We start from the raw sequence: 25,770 nt of genomic DNA on the forward strand, positions 1-25,770 counted from the left end.
GTTTGGCGGTATGCTCTTGGCATCGCTAGGTTTCAGTAATCACTTCATCGAGAACTTGAGGGCAGTAGTACAGAGCAGGCGGGGTTGCAGTATGTCTTCCTGCCGGCGAGTTGACTGTGAGAACAGGCCGCTCACGCTCGGCTTAACGAGCACCACGGAAAGTGCATCTCTCATACTTTACGCTTCACCTTACGTACAGTGCATGTGAAAAAGACACCCGGCCCGGCGTCGAAGCCACCGAACAAAATCTTTAGCTAAAGCAGGCCCGGCCGGCATAACACCGTCAGCAGGCGACCAACATGTCTTCCAACACTGCCACAGCGTTCCGCTTCGCCGATGTAAGTCAAGCACTTCTGTAGACTAAATGATTTGCCTGACAAGCCCCAGGTCGCAGTCACCCCAACCGCCGCCGAATACAAGGGCATCTACCGCAACAAGCAGCAACACGAGCCCGACTTTGACGCAGTGCTGGACAGGGCGAGTCAATCATGCGTCAAACACGTTCTTCTGACTGGAATGTCTTTGCGGGATGTGGACTTCATCCTGGACATCTGCAAGCGACGACCGGAGATCTGTACGATGACAGTCGGCGTCCATCCATACCACGCATCCGAGCCCTGGGACGAGGCACCAAACTATTTCGGTGTGCTTAAAGGTCGCATACGCGAGCTCATTGCGCTCGGCCCAAGCGCCCCACTGAAGGCTTTTGGTGAGCTTGGTCTTGATTTCGACAGGACCGAGAAGGCTTCCAAGGAGGTTCAGATCTGGGTGTTTAAGGCACAGCTCGACCTGATTGTGGAAGAGAAATGGGACCTGCCACTCTTTCTTCATTGCCGCAACTCTGCGTCGGAGTTCATCGAGGTCATCACGCCTTACATATCCAAACTGCCACGAAGCGGCCTTGTGCATTCGTTTGTTGGAACCGCGGATGAGATGCAGCAGCTTGTCTCACTGGGTCTGGACATCAGCGTCAATGGATTTTCGTTCCAGGATCCAGCTTCGATAGAAATGGTCAAAGCCCTGCCTCTCGACAAGCTACAGATTGAGACCGACTCCCCATGGGGATACATCAATCCCAATGGCGAACTTGCGAAGAAGTTCCCAGCACCAAGTGAGGTCGTCGCGCATCCGAGTAAGAAGCGCGACAAATTCGAAGCGGGCAAAATGATCAAAGAGCGTAATGAGAGCTGTCTCATTGCGCAAGTCGCCTCAATCGTGGCCGGTCTCAAAGGCATCGAGATAGATGAGGTCGTCAATGCGGCATACGGGAACAGCACCCGCATGTTTCGACTGAACAATGACTCCTAGGCGGAACTGGCTCCGCGCGACCGACATTCAGGCAGCAACCTACCAAAACGGACACCGATTGTGCATCCACTCACTGACTCGCGCTGCACTTGCTCACTTCAAACAGCACTTTCCGACTGCGCAGCATTTGACTTCATCTACCACCTTTTCTGGCACCTGCTGCCTCGCAACTACCTCAACATGGCCAAAGTCAAACCTACCTTCACGTCCTTGCCAGAGGACATCCTGGTCATGCTTCCAAATTATTTACGCAACATCGAGGACTACACCAACTTGTCTTCAACATGTCGCAAATTGCGCTCATGCATGGCAACAGCACTTCCAAACACCATTCTCCGCCTCGCTGCAGCGCAAAGCACTACCTTCTTCCGTCCTTCGCCACATTTCCTCGTCATGGCGACGGCTCGCGAGTTAGGGAACTGGGCTCGTCAGTCCGATGACAACGAGGCATCTTTCGTGTCTCACTGTCAACTGCAAGGCATTGACGGCATGCTCGAACTGGCTCTGACTCACTGCGGCCTGACAGTCCAGCGCATCCGCGAGCTCCACGAAATGCGCATGTCCATCATCAACCCAGTCACGGACATCATTGATAAGTGTGTGGGAAAGCAATGGTACAGCAATCCAGGGTTCTGGGATGGAGGCGTCAGCGATGCCTATACGATCTACTCGGAGCCAGCCATCAATTTCTTCCACCTGGCCATCTACGGAGAACTGTTTGCTCCAGAATTTGATCCCGCCTTAACTGGTGCACCTGGAAGGCGATTGAGCGTGGACACAAGATTGACGTTCGTGCGATACTGCATCCCAGAGCCTTCCGCGGGCAACGGTTCAAACACTGGTCCTTACGCAAAAGATGAGAAGGGAAGCTTCCTCAACATGCCAAGCCAGAACAATCTTGCAGTCACCTGGACGATCAACTCTTCACGCTGGCGTCCACACTGGAAGAAGTTCCGCACGGAAGTTGCGGGTTGCGAGGAATTCAAGGACAACTTCGATGATGGGTGGTGGTACGTTCCCAACCTGGGCGCAGACGAGGAAGGCGGGGTTGATGCCCACTGGAGACAGAGAATGTATGAGAACATTCTGATCTGCCAAGGACTGGAAGGTATGGGGATGATTCGGCCTGGTTTGCAAGACGCTTGGGTCGAGAAGTGCAAAGAGTGGAGGAGGCAGATTGCGGAGCTGAAGGAGGAGCCGGTCATGGTGCACTATGGGCGACAGGCGACGCAGGAGTATCCATTCCTGCTGGGTGACTTGAGGATTTGCATGAAAGGATACGTTCCGGGAACTGATTGAGTGAGTGGCAATGGCGGGGACGTACGAACAGGCAGAGACAGGAGTACGAATGCGGTACAGTGTATCACTCAGAAGATCACCAGTGCTCGATGGAGAAGTCAGCAAAGGGACACGGCGCGACAGAGGCGATGGCGTTGGTTCTTGGGCACATCCCCAATCCTTCCACACAGAATCGCAGGACCTCAGAGCCACTGAAGCGGCGATGCAGTGAGGGTTCCATGAAACTTCACCAGTTCTCCATAGTAGAAATTACGGCAAATCAGTTCTCACTGCTCCTCTCACGAATTCATAATGCTGGTGTATATCTTGGCTCATCACATTCGTCCTGTAAATCCGATTTTGCATCTTTCAATCATCTCCCTCTCTCTGCCTGCCTCTCAAACATTCTCCCCCCAACAAGTCTCATTCAAACAACTCATATACGCACTCGCCGTATGCCCCCAATCGACAGGATCCGTCTGAAACCCATTCCCCCGATCATTCTTCAAAAAGCAATTCCCGCCCCACAATTGAATCGGTTTCGTCAAATTCGCATAATATGTGACAGCTCGACAAGGAGGATTTGTCCCTGCTTCATTGCGCTCATCGCATTTATCGAGGCAGTCTTGGAAGGTGTAGACTGTGAGTTTTCCGCCGAGGTTGGAGAGGGTGGTGTTGGAGGGGTTGTAGAAGGAGGGGCGGTTGACTTGGTATTGGGTGTAGCATTCTTGGATGTAAGGTGTGCCGGATTCGGAGGTGGTGGTTTCGGTGCTGTTGCAGGAGAATTGGGCGAGGCCGGTGGAGCCGGATGTTACGGCGGAGGAGGTGGGGGTTGAGGTTGCGGAGGTTGGTGTTATGGTTGTTGTTGGGAGGTCGGTTTGGGTGCTGTGTGGTTGTTAGTCTTGTGAAGTTTGTGGGGAGGCGGGTTGGTCGCTTACGCTTCCTGGCTGTCTCCAGTTTCTGCGTTCTGGTCTTCGTCGTTGCTGTTTTGTGACAGACCGACTCCGAGTCCGACGCCCAGTCCGATGGCCAGCGCGAGTAAAATCGCGCCGATGACAATCCATATTAATCTTTTGCGCTTGTTTGGTCGGGCCTGCGCAAGGCCAGATTCTGCAGCTGTGACATTCGCGAGCTTCTCGTCCTGGGTGCCGTATGCTGATGAGTATGCCTGATCATCCTTGTGACCAGGTGGGTACGAGTAGGCAGGCGAAGTGTTCTCGTGCAGGCTCTGAGGAGCTTCCACTGCCCGGTCTGGTGCTGGTATCAGGCCATCTGCGCCGCTGCCCGGCACCACTTCTGGAGCGTGACTTCCGTCGTTGTGCATGTTTGTGAGCGGGCTGTACCCGCCGCGAGAGGCCAGATTGAAGACTTTGTAGGAGTTTGGTAGCAACTAGCGTCGCCACCAGATATGTATGTTGGATGCAAAGAGAGGAGAGCTGAGGAAGGATGCCTACCTGATGACATGTTCTTGCAGCATATTAGCTCCTGTTGTCGCACAGGCGAAAGGCGGGTTGCAGTGTGGCCAAGCATCTAGAGGGCAAGAATAGATCCTTCGTTGATCAACACCGCCTGTCGCGACCAATCTCCGCTGCGGACTAGTCACATCCAACAACGCCAATGCGGTAGCACTGCCAGGCTGGGCCGAGATCGGTATGGAAGTGGTATGCTTCGCTCGTCGTTCGTTCTTTCATGGTGATTTGCAGCTCAGGTGGCTGGTGGGTCATGCCGACTTCGAGACTCTCTAGCTGATGCTGTGAGCAATATATGTAGAACGCTTCTTGTGGACTTCTCAGTACGTCTCCGGATGTGCTTCGGTGCTCCCACGTGCTGCGTCGTTAGCGCGGAGCGGCTGAGGATCCTACGAATCCTTCAGCTCATCGTGCAAGGGCAAAGTTCTGGAGGTGAGTGGATCCTGAGGCAGGAATCTTGACCACACACGGCTTCCTCTCTTGTGCAGAGGTTGCGACCGAGAGGGCACATCAAGACGGTATCCACGATCGCGTCTCCAAAGCAGTGCTGGAGATAGCCAGACAGACAGGCCGTTGATTCTGGCTGGTCCGGGATCGAAGAGTGGTCTGGAAAGCTCACAGGACACGAAGTGCATGGCCGTCTCGTCATGATTGCAGCTACAAGTACGGAGGACCATACGGGTCATATGAAAAAATGACCAGGATGCCCATCGAAAGGGGATCATTCCGCCGAACGCCGAGTGAAGATACGAAACGCGTAGGCGTGGCGAACGTTTCACATTGCCTCGCATTAATACAAAGCAATCTTCCGCCTCGTACAACACCACAATGGACTCAACAGATCTCCCGCGCGTCGACGACATTTCTCCGTCCACTGGGCTATATCTACTGAAAATGCTGTTCCTGCATCCTCCCTCACTGCTTGTTGTTGTCCAAGCTTTTCCAAGATGAGAGCTTCGCAGACATTGTCTTACTTTCTGGGCCTGGCGCCCACTGTGCTGGCACAGTTTGGATTCACTGAGGAGAGCGACACTTTCATTGTTAATTCGGGCGGCGACAATTCCCTGGTCACGACTATTCGCAAGTCCGACTGCGATGTGCGGTCGCTAGTGTATCAAGGAACAGAGCTTCAAGGTCCCCAGGATCAAGGCACACATATCGGATCGGGGCTTGGCAGCGCAAATGTCACTGTTGAAGCCGTAGGCGGTAGGCATCCGCTGTTCAGTTTTGCTGTATGATACAGTAATCTGACCTTTTCGCAGACAAATATGTCAAAGTCACATGCAATGCCGGTACCTTGACACAATACATTGTGGTCGTCTCGGGTCAGAGCAATCTGTACATGGCAACACACATCACAGCAGAACCACAAATTGGCGAACTTCGTTACCTGGCGCGTCTCGACAGCGCCAAATTGCCTGACGAGTACCCGTTCGGCAACCACTCGCACACGGCTGGAAGCACCGAAACGATCGAAGGTTCCGATGTCTTCATCGTAGATGGCGAGACTCGAAGCAAATTCTACTCTTCTCAACGCTTCATCGATGACCACGTCCATTGTGTTGCTGGGCCAGATGCGCATGCCTGTTTCGTCAAGCCTCAGTACGAATCATCCTCTGGTGGACCTTTCTTCCGCGACATCAATTCAAACAATGGCGGCGTGTACACTTCGCTGTCCTTCTATATGAACAGTAATCATGCTCAAACGGAGAAATACCGCATGGGACTGCATGGACCTTATGCACTCACCTTCACAGCAAGCGAAATCCCGAAATTGGAGGACTTTGACTTTTCTTTCTTCGCTGATTTGGACATTGAAGGCTACGTCCCAGAATCTGGCCGCGGCTATGTCGCTGGCGCTGTCAGCGGGATTGCTGATGATGACCAGGCCGTAGTGCACTGGTTCAACACGGAGGCGCAATATTGGACTTATGCCGCCGACGGTAACTTCACCTCCCCAGCAATGAAGCCTGGTACATACACCATGAAGCTCTATCAAACAGAACTGGAAGCCGCCTCACAGAATGTAACCGTCACAGCGGGCTCGGAGACATCCAGCGATATTGCGAGCGGATTGAAAGAACCTGCAACGCGGCTGTGGACGATCGGAAAATGTGATGGCCAGCCTACCGGATTCCGCAATGCGGACAAACAGCTTCGCATGCATCCTTCTGACCTACGTATGGAATCCTGGGGTCCGCTCACGTACACAGTGGGCTCATCGTCAGACAACGACATGGCTATGGCACTCTTCAAAGCCGTTGGCAGCCCTCAGACCATCGCCTTCGATCTAGAGGATGCAGGAGCAGCCACACTTCGCATTCGCACCACGCTCGCTTTTGCTTCGGGAAGACCACAGGTCAAGGTCAATGAGTGGAATGCTCCCGCGCCTGCGGCTCCAGTGAAGATCGACAGCCGTGGTGTCACTAGAGGGGCTTATCGCGGCTTTGGAGAAGCGTACGAATTCGAGATTCCAGAAGGGACACTTGCTGGTGGTAATAACACCATCGAAATTAGTGTTGCTTCAGGCAGCTCTGGGGCAGAATTCTTGTCGCCAAACTTCGTAAGTTGTCTCGCATTTCATCGATTTTCTCCTAGCATCAACACTGACCTTCAAACAGATTTTGGACTGCATCGAGCTGTACCGCTAGACTCTACTTGCGATCATCTGTTAGAACCCATAATATATTTTCCCTGTTGTGTCAGCTTGCTTGCTTACCATCCAGTGGAGCTTACTACCACATGTGCGTGGCGCAAAATAGCCGATTCCTGCATCGACCAGGGTATACATATCCCAGCTGAGCTTGTACGTCACTATCAGTCACTGTCATGAAAATGATCACATGCCGTGCATACTACAATTTCTACATATCAGCAATAGCAAAATTATTCCTTCATCGTGCCCCCAAAAATTGTGCTGTTGCTGCCGCCGCACCTGTTTTTTCTGCGCAAAGTGTACCAAGCCTCCCGCCCCACCCAGCCAGATGATCCTGCCACGACAATGGGCATCCCATATAGTAAACAGATAAATGCCGCTTTCGAGGTGCGCTCTCCTTCATTGCTGGCACCGACTTCCACAGATTGGCTGAAGTAGTAGTAGGAAGTCACACCCCTCGTAGCAGAAGGCTTTGAAGTCCTACAAACAACACGCAACATCACTTTCCTCTTGGCAGAAATTCAAGTCATCACAGTTTTTATGCTCTTTTTCATCCTCATTGCTCTTTGCATGTTACTCATCACATGTAATCCCGATTTGGAGCGTGAGAGACAAGCAATTGTGACGCCAGTTCTGAGATGGTCTGCTGGGTGGATCATGAGTAGTGAAGGGAAATTAAGGATTGGGCTTGTGATTGTTTTCGGGTTGTTGATTGGTGGTGGGATTGGGTATGGGCATTATTGGGCGTATTTTCTGGAGAAGAAGAAGGGTGGTGAGGGTACGGAGGAGGGAGAGAGGGTTGAGGAGGCGGGTGGAAAAGATGTTGAGAGGATTAAGGAGGGCAAGGCGGATCAGTGAAGGACCGATGTGGCGAGACGTGGAGCGTAGTGATGATCGTTGGCAATAGATGGAACGTGGGCTCAGAATAGATTGGAGATGGTGTTTAGCGACTTGTCAGCTTCAGGATCTTGATCATCGGTGCATTTCCACCAATCTCGCCCCTGATATTCTTACATGCGCGGGGATGATTTCATCTGCAAGAAGTAGGTGAGCCATCGCTTGGGGTGCTTTCAATCAGCCTCTGCTTCCGACATGGCTTGCAGAAGGGTCAGAGAGAAGACATAGGGCATGGCGCAGTGCATCTAGGTAGGAGTCACGGAAGGGTCTGAACAGGCGAGTTGCCTAGAACCAAGGCCGTGAAAGCAATGACCTTGCGATGCCCTTGGCCAGCGTGGAGCAGCTGCTTACTGGTATACTTCCACCAATCATACACCTGATGTTTTCGCTGTTGCTATACATGCATTTGTAGATGCTCGCCTCCAGCGCCATCAGGGGAGTCTTAATTTCGGTACGGCTTCGACAAGGACAGAGGAGATGGACGTGGTACGGCCAGGCATAGGAGCTCGGACAGAGCGATATATCATATATCACTTACCAGTCAATCTTCTCAGAGCCACGATCGAACGTGCAATGATCTGCTATTGAACCTGCGACGCCGAGCCTCTTGGGAGTATCAGCGTCGACCTTGTGGAACGCGGAGCAGAGTGGCGATGGAACATCGAGTGCAAAAGCAGCCTCCATTATTCACGTTGACAAATTAGCAATGGATGAGGCTCGCAGAAGAGGCCAACGCATCGAAAAGTCGAGTGCACTGCACTGAGTGAGCGATGCGTCCAAAATTCATCGTCTGACGATGGAGCTGAGCCCTGAGTGCCATAACGTACGCTCAAAGACGGTGGTCAATGCTGTGGTCGGTAGAAGAGCGGTGTCAGCGGCACCGAGATATTGCTGCAAATACCGCCACCCTTAGTAGCAGTAAGGCCAAGTGAATAGATTGACGGTGGAGAATCTGCCACATGGTTGCACTTGCTCGCCGTATTCCTCGTATCTCGTTAAACAATGTGAGAAGCATGAAGCTGGTCCGTGCCTTGAACCGCGAGGTCGAACGTATTTCGCGTCCATAGAGGCGACGTGTGAGCGCACACTATGCTCACTTGGCACCGTCTCATCCATGCATCATTCACCATCTGGCAGTGTTGGCATCACCACAGGCGCGAAAATAGTTTCACCGCGTCGGCGTCCTTTGTGTCTTCTTAGAAGTATTGAAGGATGCCCTCAGGGTGCCCCCACGGATCATGCTGAATGCTGGTCCAGCGATTACGCTAGCAGTGAGGAGTAAGAGCTTACCGTCGACCATGTGGTTTGCCAGAAGCTCATGCACGTCAACGAATTGAGGAGCTCGAAGGTAGGTGAGTGAAGATGTAACCGGAAGGGGGCTGAAACGACCGAGGCGCAGCATGCTGTACGTAATGAATGCACCGGTAGGCCGTCGCAGCGAAGAATGTGAACACATTCAAGTAGGCTGCATTCGTCCCAGGAATTTCATGCTGTGCGACAAGCGCTTGCATAGAAATTTCAGCCTCGGAGCCACTAAGCTTCATGCACCCCAACAGTATAGTTTGCGGAGGCGATGCACCCCAGTCTGATATATAGCGCTGCGAACTTGTAACAGCAACTTTCGGCGTCGAAAGCCCCGAGCAACCGGGGCAATGTTGATCTTTTGACACTTCGGCTACGGCGACGCTATGTTGGTGTCGGTGGTAGAACTTTAGCCCAGGCGAGCTCGGTTACAGCAAAAGCGACGATACCAACAGCCAGAAGCGATCGATAGCGGAGGTGCAGGCTTGTTGTACAGTAGCCAGTGCGGTGTTTCAAGAACGAGAAGCTTTATCTTTTCTGCAATTCACTCTGTCACTTCTCATACCACGTGTTGTGGTTGAATGGAAAGCGACAGCGTTATCGGAGTGTCGATCTTTTTTGCTTGGCATATCCTACCGTCCGGTTGGTGTGCCCGATGTAGAAGGTGTGGAGTCTGACTGACGAGTGACAACACAACTAGACTTTTCGGATACACCGCCAAGCGTCTTGCCATCGGACCGTTTCAGCTAGATGCATTTATATGCGTTCCGAGGAATTTTCTCGTCGAGCGCATACCACGCGGTGGGACAGATAGATGGACGACGCCTTGAACATGGCACCGGTAAGCGGTCAAGGCTCTTCGATATGAGGGCATGACACTCGGTGACACCATCGTCGGGCCTGGCCAGGTAGCAGATCTGGCGATGATTCGTGGAAGAAGCGTCCCTTTTTGTTGTCGCCCTGAGGAAGTCATGCGCACGTCCAGATACACTTTGCTCCACAAAGCTTTGTGCTGTAGGTCAACGCTGGCGCGGACCAAATCTAGTTACCGTGCCGTTTCGATGTGCAAGCAACGACATGAAGGACCCTCCAATACTGGTTAGCGACAGATAATGGTTGCATTGTCACATTCTTGGCTGTTTCGTGCGAAGTCGCCACGAGAGTTTTCCGTCGTTGAAGTTACTCCGTCAGCAATATGTGATGCTTTTGGCGGCAGCTGAATCGATGTCGTTGCGGAGGTATGGCAGATGGGGGTCATTGTCCGTGTGAGGAAGAGGAGTATAAGACTGCGATGTTCGCGACACTCTGCTCGTTCATCAGTCAAGAGAACAACACAGTAACATCACCACCAAGCAATCGCACCGAGTAACTGCCTCAAGCAATCAACATGAAGTTCTCCAGCACTCTTCCTTTGGCGTTCGCCGCCCTCAGCGCTGCTCAGACGCTCAACATTCCTACCCGCGTTGGCAGCATCGTCTCCCTCAGCTCTCCATCGGTCATCTCTGGAAGCAAGGACTTTGGCAACAAAGAGTACGACCGTGGTCGGGACTGCGATACCGATGACGACACTGGCAGCGAAAGCGCTGTCTTCATCCTAGAGAACGGAGCTACTCTGAGCAACGTGAGTTCATGTCCTGCCCGCGAGGGACAAAAGGTGTCGACGAGAAAATCGCTGTTGACATGTTTGCTTGCAGGTCATCATCGGTGCCCGCCAGCTCGAGGGTGTCCACTGCAAGGGAGCTTGCACGCTCAAGAACGTCTGGTTCCGCGACGTCTGCGAGGGTGAGTTGAACGCAGTCTCTCGATGAACGCTCGTGCTGATGAGTACTAGACGCCGTGTCCGCGCTCGGAACTGGTAACGTCCTCATCGAAGGCGGTGGTGCTCAGTCCGCCCCCGACAAGGTCGTGCAGCACAATGGCCGTGGCACTGTCACCATTCGCGGCGGTACCTACGTCAACATCGGCAAGCTGTACCGCGCCTGCGGCAACTGCTCCAACAACGGAGGTCCTCGCAAGGTCATCATTGAGAATGTCAAGGTCAACGGCGTCTCCAGCGATCTTGCTGGCGTAAGTCTTATTCCGAGGTTGCTTCATTTCAGAATTCTAACCCAATCCCAGATCAACGCCAACTACGGCGACACTGCCACCATCTCGGGCTCTTGCGGCAAGTCGAAGAAGACGTGCCAGCAGTACATCGGCGTCGAGAAGGGCAACGGCGAGAGCCCCAAGGATGCCGGAACTGGCAGCTGCCTCGGTGCCCAGGGCAAGCTCAGCAGCCTGCCTGCTTGTTAGACGAGCACTCTGCAGGACCAGAGTAAGAGAGAGTCCTGGAGACTCCGACCGTAGTATCGCCAGAAGAGATCCGTAGCATAGCAAGTACACGAAGGCTGTGTCAGCAGGATGTCCATGTGCATGAGGTCTCCTGAACCTGCCCCACGCGCTGGCTGATGCCAAGCCGTCAGTTATCTGATTGGTTCGGCTCAGGGGAAAATGGTTGCCGAGCCGACCACATGTTCCGTGCTCCACACTCCTTCTTTACAACTTCATCCCATACTTGCACTCGTGGTGTTATATTCCGCTAAATCAAGCTTACTCTCCTACTGTAGCATCAGCCCCAGTATATCGAAAATCCAAGCAGAGATGCGAATCGACAACACGGTATATCGTTCCACGCAACGGCGCTCTCCGCACACAAGGCTCGCATATGGGATCGCCATCGCTTCACTGCATTCGCCGCCCCACTGGCCGCCCCCGATACTCGGAAGTAATTTGGACATAGGCGAACCACGTGGAATATTGAGGAGAAGCGCAAGCGAGGCATTGCTTAACTTGATCACACCATTATCAGCGAGGGCCCTCAGGTGTCGTCTTCGTCTCTTATCATCAACTGCGTCCCGAAGTCTCAACAAACTTGCCTGGCCCACTTCAAGACTCCAAGCACTTGCAGATCGACGATTTCAACAGAGGTGCATGAGAGCCCAATTGCGATAGAAGTCCGGAGAGGGGCCGGACTTCATTCGTGTGCGTGGCCGTTGCGGATCGTAGCGGAGCCTAAACGAATGTCCTGTCCACACCATACCGTTCTGTGAAGTACGTTTGACGGGCTCAAACCGCTCGAATCATGGCTATGGCGATCAGAGCGCGATATTAAGCACGAGGAGAAAATTACACTCACGGGTTTCCTTGTACAACGCACGGCCAAAAGCGACTCTGCGCCACGAGAGGACCTGTAGTTTCCGTGCTCTGAGGAGATTGTGTGCTATGATCTCGGCCCTCCGGAGAACGATGAAGCCGAAGGACCATATTCTGATCTTTCTTCGCTTCGTCGCACTGCCGACACGACCTCTCCATGACTCTAGCCCGTCGAAAGCTCATCGGAGGTGTTGTCGTCAGCGACTTCGTCGATCAAGGAGGGCAACAGCCTCCAAAGCATCCGTCGAAGTCAATTTTCTTTCACCACCCGTCAGGTCTTCCACGTGGCTAATTCCTCTACGAATGAGCGGAAGGTCATATGCATGATCTGCGATCTCCGTTACCTGCAAAGACCAATCCATCGCAATGGCAACAAACGTACGAAGCCAGAAAAGAATAAAATCGTAGCCCTCGCTGAAGATCCAGCTGCGAAGCATTTTGGCGGCGGTCCATCAATACTCCAGAAAGACCAGGTCAATATGTTCAAGTGACGAAGTTATATTGTGCCGCCGCTGAAGCCGCGGCCTATGCGCAAGACCGTCTGTTTCTTCGAGACTGACCGGCTCCGATAGGTGCATCGACAGTTGTCTCCCATCCTTAGCAACTCGGGCCAAGGTTCCGCCAAACACATATTTGATATTGACACAGACGGCGAAGAGCATTGTCGAGTGATCACAGTTCTTCTCTGGTGACAAGGCTGAAGTAGATGCGCATCGTTGTCTTGGTTCCTTAAGCTGTTGAGAACTTGCAGTATCTGACGTAAGCAGCCATTGTGTTCACTTGTTTGCTAAAAGTGGGTCCTCCAAGCCGTCCGTCCCAGAAATAAAGTAGAGAAAACACTTCTGTTGCACAACTAATATCATCCACACACTTGACTCGGAAGCATCACTTGTTCATCTCAGATACCTTTGCTGCAACTTGGACGACTGAACTGGAGAGGCGAAAAACATGACGGCGTTGTTGGCTCTACTGTTGGGCGCCGCTATTGCGCAGGCGAACATTGTATTTCACTATGTCCAGCCTACCTGTGACTCTTCGAGTCTCTCCACCACCGGCTGCCTTCGAGGCCAAGTCTGCCTCTTAAACAACACGTAAGTGAAGCAAACCTTGGTTGAGTAACTTTTAGTTAACACCATCGCAGCTGCGTTCCGGCTTCACTCTCGACTCGAGCTAACGCTCCTCCTCACGAAGACGGCCGGTGCGGCAAAGACTTCGATGATGCCACTTGCGATCCAAAAGGCGACTACGGTGGCTGCTGCAGCTCACACGGATACTGTGGCAAGACTGACACCCACTGTCTGCCCAAGAATGGCTGCCAGAATGGCTGCGAGTCGCCAACTACCTCAGACCCGCCTCAGACAACAGATCATGAGCCCACGCTCGGTCGTCCCACGGAGACTCCAACCACCGACGGTACATGCGGGGCAGAAAATGGCGGTAGTGTTTGCGGCGACTGGGTGTACGGCAGCTGTTGCTCTATGATGGGCTTCTGCGGCAACTCTTCCGCTCACTGCGGCGAAGGTTGTCAGTCCGGACCTTGCGACCAAGCACCTGTTTCTCCGGCGCCGGGCCCCGTTCCTGCTCCTCCACATCCAACTCCTGGTTCTTTCAAGATTGTCGGCGATTCTGGCGTCCCAGCTATGCACGCTGCTTTGATGCCAAATGGCAGAGTGATGTTCTTGGACAAGGTGGAGAATTACACTCAACTGAACTTGCCAGATGGCAGACTTGCGTACTCGGCAGAGTATGATCCGGCTACAAACGAGGTCGTTCCACTGGGCTACAAGACGAATGCGTTCTGTGCTGGCGGTACCTTCATGGCAAATGGTACTCTGCTGTCTGTTGGAGGCAATGGAAATCTCTCATGGCTTGATCCTGGAGTTGAAGATGGCTGGAAAGGCTTGCGATACCTGACAAGATCTGCATCAGACGACGTTCGTGATGGCGAAGATTGGATCGAGCCTGGAAATCAACTCGACACTGCTCGGTGGTACCCTACTGTGCAGACCATGCCGGACGGAACGATCTTCGTAGCATCTGGCAGCTTGAACGGCCTGGATCCGGCGAAGAACGAGAACAACAATCCAACCTACGAGATCCTGGATAGAGATGGTGTAAGCAAGGGCAAGTCGCTACCCATGGAGCTGCTTGTCAAAGCCCAGCCATACTACATGTATCCTTTCATCCACCTCCTCCCGGACGGAAATCTCTTCGTCTTCACCTCGAAGTCCTCAGAGATCTTCAAAGTCGGCGAAGATCGCACAGTCAAGTCATTGCCAGACCTACCAGGCGACTATCGCACATATCCCAATACTGGCGGTTCTGTCCTACTGCCACTTTCTTCTGCCAACGACTGGAATTCAGACATCGTCATCTGCGGAGGAGGCGCCTACCAAGATATCACCTCGCCGACAGATGCTTCTTGTGGCCGCATTGCTCCATTGGCCGAAGATGCAGACTGGGAGATGGACAGCATGCCAGAAGGCCGAGGAATGGTAGAAGGTACGCTCCTCCCAGATGGCACAGTCCTCTGGCTTAACGGCGGGAACAAAGGTGCCCAAGGCTTTGGTCTTGCGGAAGAACCTACTCTCGAGGCATTGATCTATGATCCTGCAGCAAAACTCGGCGAGCGGTGGTCGACAGGAGCAAAGAGCGAGATCCCGAGACTGTATCACTCCGTCGCGTTGCTCCTACTTGATGGTACTGTGCTTGTCGCAGGAAGTAATCCGGTCGACATGCCTGTCATGGAGAAGAGCAAGGAAACTCCTTTTCCGACAGAGTTCCGCGTCGAAATCTATACTCCACCATACCTTTCTGGGGATAACGCGAAGAAGAGACCGGAGAATGTTGTCCTCGAGAGTAAGGAGCTCAAGGCGGATGGCACGAAATTCGAAGTGCTTTTTGACGCTCCAAAGGAAGCGAAGGAAGTCAAGATCGTGTTGTATCACGGAGGCTTTGTGACGCATTCGCTACACATGGGACATCGGATACTGTATCTGGATACCGAGGGATTCGAGGCAGGAAAGGCTGAGCAGAAGCTGGAAGCGGCCATGCCTCCGAACAGCAATGTCGCGCCACCTGGACCGTACGTGGTTTACGTCGTGGTTGATGGAGTTCCGGGCATCGGACAGTTTGTCATGGTTGGGTAGGCTCGAGCACTTGGATGTTGGAAGTTGGATAGCGAAAATGTCTCTGGAAATCGAGAGCTGTCCAAGGTCATCTGTACGCTGGCATGACCTCCAAATGAGTGACGGCCAAGCGGAGCGACACTCAGAATACAAGGATAGACTCTAAATCAGGCGGAACTCCGAGCTGAATGAACTGCTGTTCCATGTGGCCTGCATCGTGGCTCGATCAAGTGTCCTTCAAACGTCCCCACTCAGGTCGCTGCTCGACATGATCTCCCTCCAACACCTTCCCTCTATCCCACTCTCTTTCGCCTTTTTTATTCCATTTCACATCATCGATACTCTTCTCTCCGTTATCTTTTGTACCGTTTTGCCAATTATCTACCTCTGCTTCCGTGAACCCTGCTGCACGAAGTCTTTCTGCTCCGGACTGTTTCCACTTTGCTCGATCTCGCAACGCTTCGAGAGCCATATCCCAATCGTTGCGATCTTCCTCCAGAGCAACATCGGCTTTGGGATCGTATGAGGCGTTGAAATGTGTGTCTATGCTCGTCGGATTCTGCGCGCCTCTGCCTCGCGCTTTAGTTTTCGATAGCGGCTGAGGTCCAATTGGGTCATCGAGAGGGTCAGAGTCGGAGTGAGTCGCGGCGCATTTTTCTCGAGAACGCGATCGTCGTTTATGTCGTTCGCGATTCCTTGATCTGTGCTCTGGAGACTGGGACCTGGACCTGGCTCTCTTGTGTCTACTACTGCCAGGCGCATACCTTTCCAGACTCCTCCTGCGACGTCTGTCACCATCCCTCTGCCGGGGTGATCGGGATCGCGACCTGCGCTTCTCCGTTGACTTGCTACTCTCGTGCCTCGATTTGCGATCGAGTCCATGCGATTCTGTCTCGCTCTTTCTCTTTCCTCGCTGCAGATCCCACATGCGATGTCTTGCTTCTCGCTCTTCCTTTTGCTTCAAAGCAGTATTATGGCTGTCAATATCCCGAACCAGGTTCTTCAAGAAGCGTGCATTTGGTCGCACGCCTTGGCCGCGTGGTCGTGATCGTCCACCAATAGTCGCATTTCCAGAGCTGATGGCCGCAGCATCGCGCTTCAACAGCTCAACGACATAGTCGTCATCGAGGGATACATCGTTGTTAGACATGCTGAGGCGTCCAACGTGAATGCAAAGAGAGTGCAATACGATGGTCGTCGGTTCCTGACCATGACCATGTCAGAGATAAGAGAGCTTATCGGCGCACGGGCACGGGCCGCCATAGCGCGTCACTTCCGAAACTGGAAGTGAAACCAAAACAACGAAATCGCGTCTTCGCGAACAACTCCAAGAACCAACAAGGACTTTCCCTTCGAGTTGTCGCATTGTGATAGGGTTGACTACCTGTTGAAGATTCTTCTTTCTACACCAATCGAGACGCGGTCCTGCGAAGTAACATTGCACACAGTTGCATCACAGCAAGGACATCAGAACAACAATGGAAGCCTCATCGGCTCTCGCCCAACTGCAGCAACCACAAACTCTGTCAATTCTCCATATTTCCGAGCAAGTGATCACGCCTAGTAGCGACTCACAACCAGGGAACACATCGTACACACAACTCGGGAGCAGCCCTTCTGCTTTGGCAGCAGATCTGGTACACTACAAAGAACTGTTCTCCAAACTCCGATTCAGCTATGTCGAGCAGGTCACAAAGGAGCGCTTCCTGCGCGCAGTCGTCGCTTCGCAGCCCGAATTTGTGTCTGCCGAAGAAAACGCCGAATTGGAAGAAGCATTGAAAGCCGACAAGGAGGATTTGAAGGCCAAGAAGGAAGAGGTGACAGTCTTGATTGGCGATCTGGAAGCTCAAGGCCGCTCGCTTGCGCAGCGGTATGAGCAGGTACAACTCCAGACTGCTCAGTTGGAGAGTCTGCCCAAGCAGATCGAGGAGCTGGAGCAGACTATACAAAGGTTGAAGGAGAACCAAGAACCCAAACCTGAAGATGCCGAGATGGCGCTGCCTCTTCACCCCACTCTGGACCTGTTACGACAACGAGAGCAAGAGTCGCAAAGTCTAGATCTTGAGATTGCGAGGCTGCAGGCTGCTCTTCCAGCGAAGAAGGCCGAGGTGCAGAGATTGCAAGATGAATTGGCACCTATACAAATGAGGAAGATCAAGGCTGTGGAGGAAGCCAAAGATGCGAGGAGTCGACGGGAAGGTGGTGGTGGAGGAGCTGATGATTTGGAAGAGAAGGGACGGTGGTTGCGAGGAGTTGAGAGCAGCTTGAAAGCCATGCTGGAGGTTTGAGGAGCGTCTCCAGCGAAGAACAGTCACGAAGAGTTGCGATTTTAGGAGTTCGGAGTCGACAGGACGATACCCTTACAATTACCAGAAAATGTTTGCATTATACTGAAGTCGGATTGCTTTGCAACCTCGATACTCTTCAAAAGCAACCTTTATACCTGACGAACGGTTCGACAAATCGAGAAAGCCGAAGGATAGTTTGTACGAGGCGGACAGTACACCTCTGTTCGTACAAAACGACCATCCCGCATTGGCCGTCCAGCAACGCACGTATCATCGACGCATCTCGATCACAGCTGCTACTCGTCATCAAACATGACGCTGTGGCTCTATGCCATGAGCAGCACTGTACACGTCCAGACCTAACATCTGACGTTTGCTTACGTTCGGCGAAATCCCAAATTGTGCACCGCAGTTCAGGCGACTGGTTCCAAGCTCCAAGCTCTCCAGAGTCTCCACCAACCTCCACATTCGGGGTCAGCTTAGCCTAAGCCGACAACACATCTAGACAACCCAGCGGCAAACTTCATCAGCACAAATTCTTCCACTCTGCTGAAGCTTCAACAATGACTTCCTAAACTCATCCACCCTCTGCAGCTCATGGCCACCGAACCCGACCCCTCAGCCCCAGAAATCCACATAACAAGACCATCCATCATCTCCAAACCCCTCCAAATCGCCAAAGAAGTCATGGCAACTCCCGACCCCACCACAAGCACAACAAAACAAGGCAACCCACACGCCAAATACGCCCAATACCCTTCCCTTCGCAATAAAACAGTCCTCATCACAGGCGGAGCCGAAGGCATCGGCGCATCCGCAACCTCCCAATTCTCCCACCAAGGCTCCCGCGTCCTAATCCTCGACATTTCGGAATCCTCCGCCATAAAACTCATCGAAACGCTCAAATCCCAAGGCGCTTCTCCTCTTCCAGCATTCTACCAATGTGATGTCTCCGATTTGAAAGCTTTGAAATCAACCTGCGATGAAATTTTGAAGAAATATGGAACGGTAGATATTCTGGTTAATAATGCTGCTTCGGCAGGAGGTGCAGCTCGAGCAGGAACTTTCGAAGTCACAGAAGAATCGTGGCAATTCGGCGTAGACGTAAATCTTCGTCATCAATTCTTTCTAACACAATACCTCGTCCCCGCGATGAAAACTTCTGGTCGAGGAGGGAGTATCATAAATATGGGCTCCATTACCTGGCGCATCCCAGCTACAGGACTGCCAGTTTATACAGCTTGTAAAGCCGCTATTCTCGGTCTCACTCGCACGCACGCGAAAGAATTTGGGAAGGATGGGATTCGAGTCAATTCGATTATGCCGGGGAGTATTGCGACGGAGAGACAGAGGAGGGAGGTTTTGACGGAGGACTATGAGAGGTTGACGTTGGAGAGTCAGAGTATCAAGAGGGTTTTAGAGCCGGATGAGGTGGGGAGGTTAATTTTGTGGTTGGGGAGTGAGGATTCGAGTGCGGTGACGGGGAGTAGTTATGTGGTTGATGGAGGGTGGGTTGGGGATACGTGAGTGTGCAGGGTGGGTGGGATGTTGTTAGGAGTGTGTCGAACACTTGCGAGAATTGCCTGAATATGGTAGTTTACTTGTATGTTGCATGCCCTTTCACAAGCTTCTCTCATTGTTTCCAAAGGCTACACCCGCCAGCATTTCGACGCAGGTTGCCACTGCTATTGTCTTGAATTGGAGTATTGAATTCGCCGCCGTCAGCGTCGTGATGTTGATTTTATTGATGGAGTTGCACTAACTACTGTACCCTGCAGTCAAATGGCAAATATGTTTCCATTGAGAACTAAATATCCTTCCCAAAATTCGTGTCAAGATCATTCTATCATTATCGTCAAAACAGGTTTCTAAACCCACGCACCGCGCTATGCCAATGCAAAATCGCTTCAACAGATCTCTCCTTTCCCAAAAGCCAGTTTCTAAGATCAAAACTTCTCCATAAAATTCTTCTTCACAGTCCACATTCTCGCCCTCTTGCCATAGATGTACATGGGAATCGTCGTCAGCATACACGCCAGTTGTATACCTCCAATCGAAACGAAAACGTCCTTGCTCCCCTCGCTTTCCAGCCAATGATTGAAGAACAAACTGAACACCAACCCGTGGAAGATATTTTTGCTAAAATTCAGCGTCACGAGAGCCTCGCCAGCGTATTGTCGGTAAGAGTCCACGGCAAAAGTGATACTCGTTGTTGATCCCAGTGAGCAGCCAAAGGAGATGAAGCCGAAGAAGATGGTGGGAACGATCCAAGCGTCCTTCTCATGAGCCGACCAGCCATAACCCATAAGACCAATGGTAGTGGTAATGGCGATTGGAATGGCCATGACAAGTCGGAACTCGGGCTCGTAGACACCACCATTGCGACGTGCCATCCAGCGGACAATGATATCGGAGACTTTTCCAGCCACAGCTGTGCCAAGAATGCCGCCAACAAAAGGTGAGATGTAGACGAGGCCCGCCTGGAGTGCAGTAAAATTGTAAGTTTCTCTAGTCATGTAGATCTTGCTGATAGATTCGGACAGAACAATAAGCCAGCCAATGGAGAGCGCGTACACCAAGGCAGACCATAGGATGCTCGGATAGGCGAAGAGAATAAAAGGCCGGATCATCACTCGTAGCCAGGAGGAGTCTGACAATCTGCCAGAGTACGGGCTGAGCGACTGTACCCAAGTCTTTGGCGGTTGAGCAGCGTTTTGCTTTGTGTATTCGTTTCGAGGGTCTGGAACATCCGCAAAATCTTTTGCCTTTGGTGTGAAGACCTGAGCTTCGGCAGCGGCAGGGTCGGCAGGAGGAAGGCTGAAGTAGTCATCGTGCGGGACATGTACTGGCTGTGGCGGCGATGGAGTGGTGCGCCCAGCTTTGGTCTCATCAGACGCAGCCTTCTCTTGTGATATTCCATTTCTGTCTTGCTCGTTGTTCAATACATCATTTTCAAAGTGTGCTGCACGTCTCTTCTCACCGTCGCCTGGGATTTCCGTTGCCTTTGCAGCAGGTCGTTCGGTACGGGACAATTCCGGGCTGGGAGGGCTCGATCGGATGATGGAGCGCGAAATGCTGCGAACGCTTCTCAAAGGATGCCTGTGCTTGTGTGGAACTGGAGTGCGATCCCAGAAAGTCTCGGGGACAAAGAAAAAGAGTAGAAACCAGGCGAAAGCGACAATGATAGCGACCATCCAGAACACCCACCTCCAGCCCAAGCTTTGGATGATGGCAGCGCTAACCAAAGGCACCAAATTCTTGCCACCAAGTAAGAGAAGAGTGTAGATGCCCAGTCGGTAGGCTTTTTCGTGCAAGAAGTAGATCTCTGCAACAGTGGCAGACGGCAAGCACTCGACGGAACTCACCGCGATACCCTGAAAGATACGTGCGGCAACCAAACTGCCAAAGTTGGGCGACTTGGCACACCAGATGGAGCTGAGGATGAAGCAGATGGCAGCAGCGAGGTAGACGGGGCGCTTGCCAAACAAGATAGCCGTCGGACTGAGCACGACTGATCCAAGACCCAATCCCATCATGTACAGACCCGTGGTCAGGGCGACTCGAGGCTCGGAGACGTTGTACTCCTCCGATACGTCGTGAAAGCCAGCAGCCAGGATTGGTGTCATTCCTCCTCCAACCATGCAATAGAAGCCGAGCGAGAGCAAGGCGGCGTCTCGTCGCCACATTGCCCAGTTCAGCGGGTCATTCAGGCTTTCATCAGGCTGTGGCTCCAGCACAATCTTGCCGTCTGGCGTCTTTTTCTTTTCCGGCACGTTCCATCGAACCCTGGCCACAGAGCTCGATCTCGAGTGCGAACCGGGGCGCGGGGATTGGGGAAAGGAGGAGGCGGAGGTGCGAGCGGGAGCATTCTTCATGCCCAGCGGCGCGTTGTATTCCGAGGCTTTGCTCAGGAGCAGGATGGAGCCGGGGACTTCTTCTGTGTCGGCGTCCAATATGCCCATTGTCCATTTGCGGCGAGTGCTAGCACGGTCGGGTGTGCTGCTGTTCTGTCTGCTCGCCGAGCGCGCCTTCTCCACGTCGGTGGACGCATCGTGCCCGTCTGCCATGGCGTGTCGAGCGGGGCAGCGGTGAGAGGAGGAGGAGGAAGAGGAGGGGTGTAGATCTATGTCAGTGGGAGGAAAGCAGCAGCAGTGAGAGAGGAGCAGGGCATGGTGTAGATGATATACGAAACGGTGAAATGCTTGGGAGCACGCCAAAGTGGCCTCGTGAGGACGTGACCAAGGGAATCCTTCTCACCGCACGTCGCAGGGAGCGCGCAGCAACGACGTCTGGTTGCCCGAAGAAGCTGTCGCTCGCGCTGCGGCATGTCGTATCGCGGCGGGATTGGATTGGCGCGAGATACAGTGCGTGCACACGCTTCGTGAGTCGCGCGCTGCTGATGCGGTCGGTGTCTCTGCACATGCTGCCAGATGACGATCGCAGACCGGGATTCCGTCGACGACCCGCAGCTCTTCCGCGTGCCGATTTATCACCACCCACAAACCACACCCTCTCCGCCAACACCCCCCATCCTGATGATCGACGTCTCGTGAGCTTGTGCAGCTGCAGCTCACCCATCCTGGCCTTCCTTCCTGGGCGACCACGCCATTATCAACCATGTCCGCAGCTGTCACAAGACGAAGCGTTCCCTCGTCAGGCGCTGCAGAATGACGACAAGCAACGCCCGTCTTATCACTCATCGTGTGTGCCGGGCGAGCATGCGACACTATGTACTCACGAACTCCATGTGCAGACCATCTATCGTGCACATGTCTACAAAGTACGTACCGTCTCGGAAACCACTCCGCCCAGCATCTGAAACAATGACCCGAAATCGTGGTAATAACCCGCACTCCGAACATCTATACTCATACTGCTCCAACTCCCTGCGACAAATCGCAAAGCAAATTGATGCAGCACGCAAGGACAGAACCCTGAAACGCACCGGACCTCGCCAGATCTATCGAATGATATCTACACATGTGTTCACCACGTCAGTAGTACAAATAACCCTCACTCCTACCATACGTTTACGAGAGAAAGTCCTACTTCCTCACTTCCTCAAAGAGAATCAGACTCGCGGATCGAACCGGACCGATGGGCTATCTGCCCTATGCAACTGCAGAAAGAAGAAGGTAGGTGTCAGTACCGCACACGATTCCGGGGATTTTCGATGTCCATCGTTCCGCTCCTCTTCCTCTCTTTGGTAGGTGGTTTTTCCTTCCTATCACTCTAGATTTCCAGGATTAGCTGTTCTCAACAATTTTGGTTTTCCGGGACTTACCGTTTCCTTGCATTGGCTGCGCTGCTGAGCAGAAACCTATTGTGGGATGGCGCAAAAGAAAGAAGTCAGCATAGTTGGCAGTGGGGAATGGGGCCTACCTGTATATGCATTGTCCTATAAGGTGAAGCGGATGCATCATTGGGTGCCTGGGAATTTGGTGTGTCAGTTGGAAGCTCAGCAGTGGAGTTGGGGGTTACCTGGGGAATCCGAGGAGTGGAGGCTGCGAGGCCTAGTATGCGTGTTGTTGTAGATGACTGGCGAGCGTCTTGGGGAGAGGAGGAAGTTGGTGTTGAGAGAAAGTCGTGGGTTAAGTATTGCGATGGTGAGGTGAGACAATGGCTATCTGCTGGTGCTAATTGGGGATAGACAAAGCGACGTGAGACAAGAATGCTGTATTATCTGCTTCGCAAGACAAAAGAGACCGACACGTTTGCTTTGTGTCTGGGTTGAAACGATGTTGTAGACAAAGCATAACTGGTACGTGTCTCAAGCACCTACAGAAGACAATCTCGCTTTCGCAGCAGTAGAGCTCGACAGACAGGGCGATTGTCTTTGAAACAAAGTACCGGCAGTCTTCGAGCGAGCGTAACGTCAAGCGGACTGGTAGAGACGACTGTCAGACACTTTGATTGCCTTCGAGGCTGAGGAGTCCTCAACAGACACTTACGAGGAGAGCACAACGCAAGTGAGCTCCAGAAATTTGCCCGTGGATTGAGCTATCACAGCTTGTTACGATACTGACAACAAAGCACCGAAGATAGTTGATGCCCATAAAATTTGGAATTACCATCTTGACGACAGCAAGCTGTTTTTTCAAGGCGAGTGAATGCATCAACAGCAAATCACGCTTTCTCCAAAGATGCAGCAGCTTCTCAGCTCCCGATATGGGCCACAGCCATGAACATGGTTTCACGATGACTAGAAGCCTAAGAAGAGGCTGATAAGAGTCAGCATGTGAGCTTTCACGAGTAACAGGTGTTGGGAGGCACACACGTTAGGCTTCCCACAGTAGCAAGGATGCGAGGTATGGAGGGAGTCTATAATGTTGATCGGAGAAGTGGCAGGTTTTAGAAGTGGCACCATCGTCTTTTGCTGCTGAAAGGATATTCTGCAGGCTACGTGGAGCAGCCTTGAAGATTTCGCCACCAAGCAGAGCTCGGAGGATATCTTCGATACACCGCCCCAGTTCTTGTCCAGTTAAGCTCCTAGACTGGGCCACCAGGAAACCGGTTTGTTACGATTCTTCGTAAGGGATTTCCAGCTCTCAACGGGAACATTTTCGCCGCCCGAGTGCTGGGCAAGTTCTCCCGTCAACATGTCCATCGTCAACCTCCAAGCTCTCCTTCACCCTCGAAACATGCTGCAGCGAATCTCCTCCATCACTCTTCATCCTCAGCATCACCCATCTCCTCGTCCTGATTCTCCTCATCCTCCTTCTTGGCATTCTCCCACGCAAACTTCGCCTCCGTATCTTCACAGACAATCACAGATCCCAGCCCCGTAATCTGCTGCAACGATTCGCGCACTGTCTTCTCAGCCGATAGCGTACCGCGAGTATTCCACATTTCGAAATTGGCAAGGTGCAGTTTCTCAAGACTCGGTTGCTTGGCAACCATCTGCACGAGATCTTGCGCTTCCATGCGGCCATCATCGAGAATCAGCCTACGCAACGAGGGCATAAGACGAGCCGAGAGCAGGGTTCGCGCGAACAGATCCGTTGGCAGAGTGCGCTCTACATCCTTTGTAGGTCCGTCGATGAGATGGATTGTTTGAAGATATGGTGCTCGGGAAATGACTCCGACTGCCATGCTGACCGACGGGTTAACGCGATCGGATCCATTAGACTCGAAAGTAAAAGGAGGTTCGAGTCGGATACTCAGACCGAGGTGGCGGACACTCTGAAGCACCATCTCGAAATTGCGCAAGTGATAATCTCCGGCACCGATCAGCTTTGCCATGCAATACTGAGAGTCGACAAGGTAGAGTCCCTGAAGCTGGATGCCGCTAAGACTCAATGCTTCGAGAAGGATGTAGGTGTTGTCTTCGGGGTGAGAACTGTCCCGGAAGAATTGCTTGGTCATCTTTTGGTGTTTTCGATAAGTTGAGCCGAGCACCGGTTTGGGTCCATAATCCGCGTTGCTCGTGTCAACCAGAAATACGCTGTCGATATTGCAATCTCGACGCAGCGTGGAGAAGAGCGCCGTCAACAAGAGGTAGGGCCTCTTTGAAACGCGAAACTCTTGTTGTTTGTCCTGAAGGGATTTGCCGCCGTTGAAGGCACGGGTACTGTAGTGCGAAGCCAAGTTGAGTTCATCTGTGTACAGGCATAGTTTGCGAATGGCAGTTCCGAACTCGCGGGTTTTGGCGATCGTGATTGCTTCTTGCAGCCCCTCTTCGTCGTTCAAATTGAATCCGATGGTCTGGAATGTGTGAGCGATGAAAGTTCGTTTGGTCTTTGCGAGCATATTGTAGTTCGTGGCGCGAAGATGACCAAGGTCTTCGCAGCAGAGGTTGTCAGCGGCCATCTCGAAGATCTCTTGTGGAAGAGAGTCGAGGGTGGGAGGGTCCGCCACGGGTGTCGCCATTTTGGCTGGACTCGAGTTGCTGTAATTCAGTGAGATGTGTTACTCGATGTGAATTGAAGCAGTAGGATTGGTCGAAGTGATGTTGATAATGAGCAGAAGAGACTTGGAGCTTTGTACGTGTGGTGGCCGGAGATGATAGCGAATCCATGTGTCGCGGCGAGTGAAGCGCGACGGTTTAAGTCCCGAGTAGTGAACTACTCATGTGTAAAGTCCCGTGACCTGCCGCTCCAATCACTAAAGTCAAGCTGTGGGCATCCGCAACGCTGCAGGTATTATCTTTGAAGATCTTGCGCGCTGAGAGCGAATTGTCTCAGGGCATCAATCCACCAGCCAGGTGAGCTGCTGATCTGCACATCGAAGCAATATTTCATCTTCCGAATCAA

At 52.6% G+C, this 25,770-nt stretch overlaps 12 protein-coding genes across 12 annotated transcripts; 8 read left to right on the forward strand and 4 right to left on the reverse strand.

Moving 5' to 3' along the window:
• Window positions 1–299: 299 nt before the first annotated feature.
• Window positions 300–1,308, forward strand: RHO25_002449 (uncharacterized protein; the record flags this gene model as incomplete). The annotated part of the gene is made up of 2 exons (XM_023598026.2): window positions 300–338; window positions 388–1,308. 2 exons carry the CDS (start codon window positions 300–302, stop codon window positions 1,306–1,308), a joined length of 960 nt encoding a protein of 319 aa, XP_023455102.1.
• A 180-nt stretch (window positions 1,309–1,488) lies between these two features.
• Window positions 1,489–2,607, forward strand: RHO25_002450 (uncharacterized protein; the record flags this gene model as incomplete). The annotated part of the gene is made up of 1 exon (XM_023598027.2): window positions 1,489–2,607. The coding sequence occupies one exon, from the start codon at window positions 1,489–1,491 to the stop codon at window positions 2,605–2,607; it is 1,119 nt and encodes a 372-aa protein (XP_023455312.1).
• Window positions 2,608–2,984: 377 nt separating this feature from the next.
• RHO25_002451 (uncharacterized protein) lies at window positions 2,985–3,910 on the reverse strand (the record flags this gene model as incomplete). The annotated part of the gene is made up of 2 exons (XM_023598028.2): window positions 2,985–3,471; window positions 3,525–3,910. The coding sequence occupies 2 exons, from the start codon at window positions 3,908–3,910 to the stop codon at window positions 2,985–2,987; spliced, it is 873 nt and encodes a 290-aa protein (XP_023455104.1).
• Window positions 3,911–5,002: 1,092 nt separating this feature from the next.
• Window positions 5,003–6,706, forward strand: ASD1 (aspartate-semialdehyde dehydrogenase-like protein; the record flags this gene model as incomplete). Its single annotated transcript, XM_023598029.2, has 3 exons — window positions 5,003–5,261; window positions 5,318–6,618; window positions 6,677–6,706. 3 exons carry the CDS (start codon window positions 5,003–5,005, stop codon window positions 6,704–6,706), a joined length of 1,590 nt encoding a protein of 529 aa, XP_023455108.1.
• A 350-nt stretch (window positions 6,707–7,056) lies between these two features.
• On the forward strand, window positions 7,057–7,569 carry RHO25_002453 (uncharacterized protein; the record flags this gene model as incomplete). Its single annotated transcript, XM_023598030.2, has 2 exons — window positions 7,057–7,098; window positions 7,156–7,569. 2 exons carry the CDS (start codon window positions 7,057–7,059, stop codon window positions 7,567–7,569), a joined length of 456 nt encoding a protein of 151 aa, XP_023455106.1.
• A 2,728-nt stretch (window positions 7,570–10,297) lies between these two features.
• Window positions 10,298–11,202, forward strand: RHO25_002454 (uncharacterized protein; the record flags this gene model as incomplete). The annotated part of the gene is made up of 4 exons (XM_023598031.1): window positions 10,298–10,531; window positions 10,605–10,692; window positions 10,742–10,977; window positions 11,029–11,202. 4 exons carry the CDS (start codon window positions 10,298–10,300, stop codon window positions 11,200–11,202), a joined length of 732 nt encoding a protein of 243 aa, XP_023455304.1.
• A 1,848-nt stretch (window positions 11,203–13,050) lies between these two features.
• Window positions 13,051–15,251, forward strand: RHO25_002455 (uncharacterized protein; the record flags this gene model as incomplete). The annotated part of the gene is made up of 2 exons (XM_023598032.2): window positions 13,051–13,193; window positions 13,244–15,251. The coding sequence occupies 2 exons, from the start codon at window positions 13,051–13,053 to the stop codon at window positions 15,249–15,251; spliced, it is 2,151 nt and encodes a 716-aa protein (XP_023455303.1).
• A 205-nt stretch (window positions 15,252–15,456) lies between these two features.
• RHO25_002456 (uncharacterized protein) lies at window positions 15,457–16,380 on the reverse strand (the record flags this gene model as incomplete). The annotated part of the gene is made up of 1 exon (XM_023598033.2): window positions 15,457–16,380. One exon carries the CDS (start codon window positions 16,378–16,380, stop codon window positions 15,457–15,459), a length of 924 nt encoding a protein of 307 aa, XP_023455706.1.
• A 328-nt stretch (window positions 16,381–16,708) lies between these two features.
• Window positions 16,709–17,518, forward strand: RHO25_002457 (uncharacterized protein; the record flags this gene model as incomplete). The annotated part of the gene is made up of 1 exon (XM_023598034.2): window positions 16,709–17,518. The coding sequence occupies one exon, from the start codon at window positions 16,709–16,711 to the stop codon at window positions 17,516–17,518; it is 810 nt and encodes a 269-aa protein (XP_023456376.1).
• A 597-nt stretch (window positions 17,519–18,115) lies between these two features.
• On the forward strand, window positions 18,116–19,045 carry RHO25_002458 (uncharacterized protein; the record flags this gene model as incomplete). Its single annotated transcript, XM_023598035.2, has 1 exon — window positions 18,116–19,045. The coding sequence occupies one exon, from the start codon at window positions 18,116–18,118 to the stop codon at window positions 19,043–19,045; it is 930 nt and encodes a 309-aa protein (XP_023455291.1).
• Window positions 19,046–19,464: 419 nt separating this feature from the next.
• RHO25_002459 (uncharacterized protein) lies at window positions 19,465–21,585 on the reverse strand (the record flags this gene model as incomplete). Its single annotated transcript, XM_023598036.2, has 1 exon — window positions 19,465–21,585. The coding sequence occupies one exon, from the start codon at window positions 21,583–21,585 to the stop codon at window positions 19,465–19,467; it is 2,121 nt and encodes a 706-aa protein (XP_023455292.1).
• A 2,596-nt stretch (window positions 21,586–24,181) lies between these two features.
• On the reverse strand, window positions 24,182–25,387 carry RHO25_002460 (uncharacterized protein; the record flags this gene model as incomplete). The annotated part of the gene is made up of 1 exon (XM_023598037.1): window positions 24,182–25,387. One exon carries the CDS (start codon window positions 25,385–25,387, stop codon window positions 24,182–24,184), a length of 1,206 nt encoding a protein of 401 aa, XP_023455288.1.
• Between the last annotated feature and the right edge of the window lie 383 nt (window positions 25,388–25,770).

The sequence above is a fragment of the Cercospora beticola genome, chromosome 2 (genome assembly GCF_033473495.1).
Source record: "Cercospora beticola chromosome 2, complete sequence".
NCBI classification, from domain to species: domain Eukaryota; kingdom Fungi; phylum Ascomycota; class Dothideomycetes; order Mycosphaerellales; family Mycosphaerellaceae; genus Cercospora; species Cercospora beticola.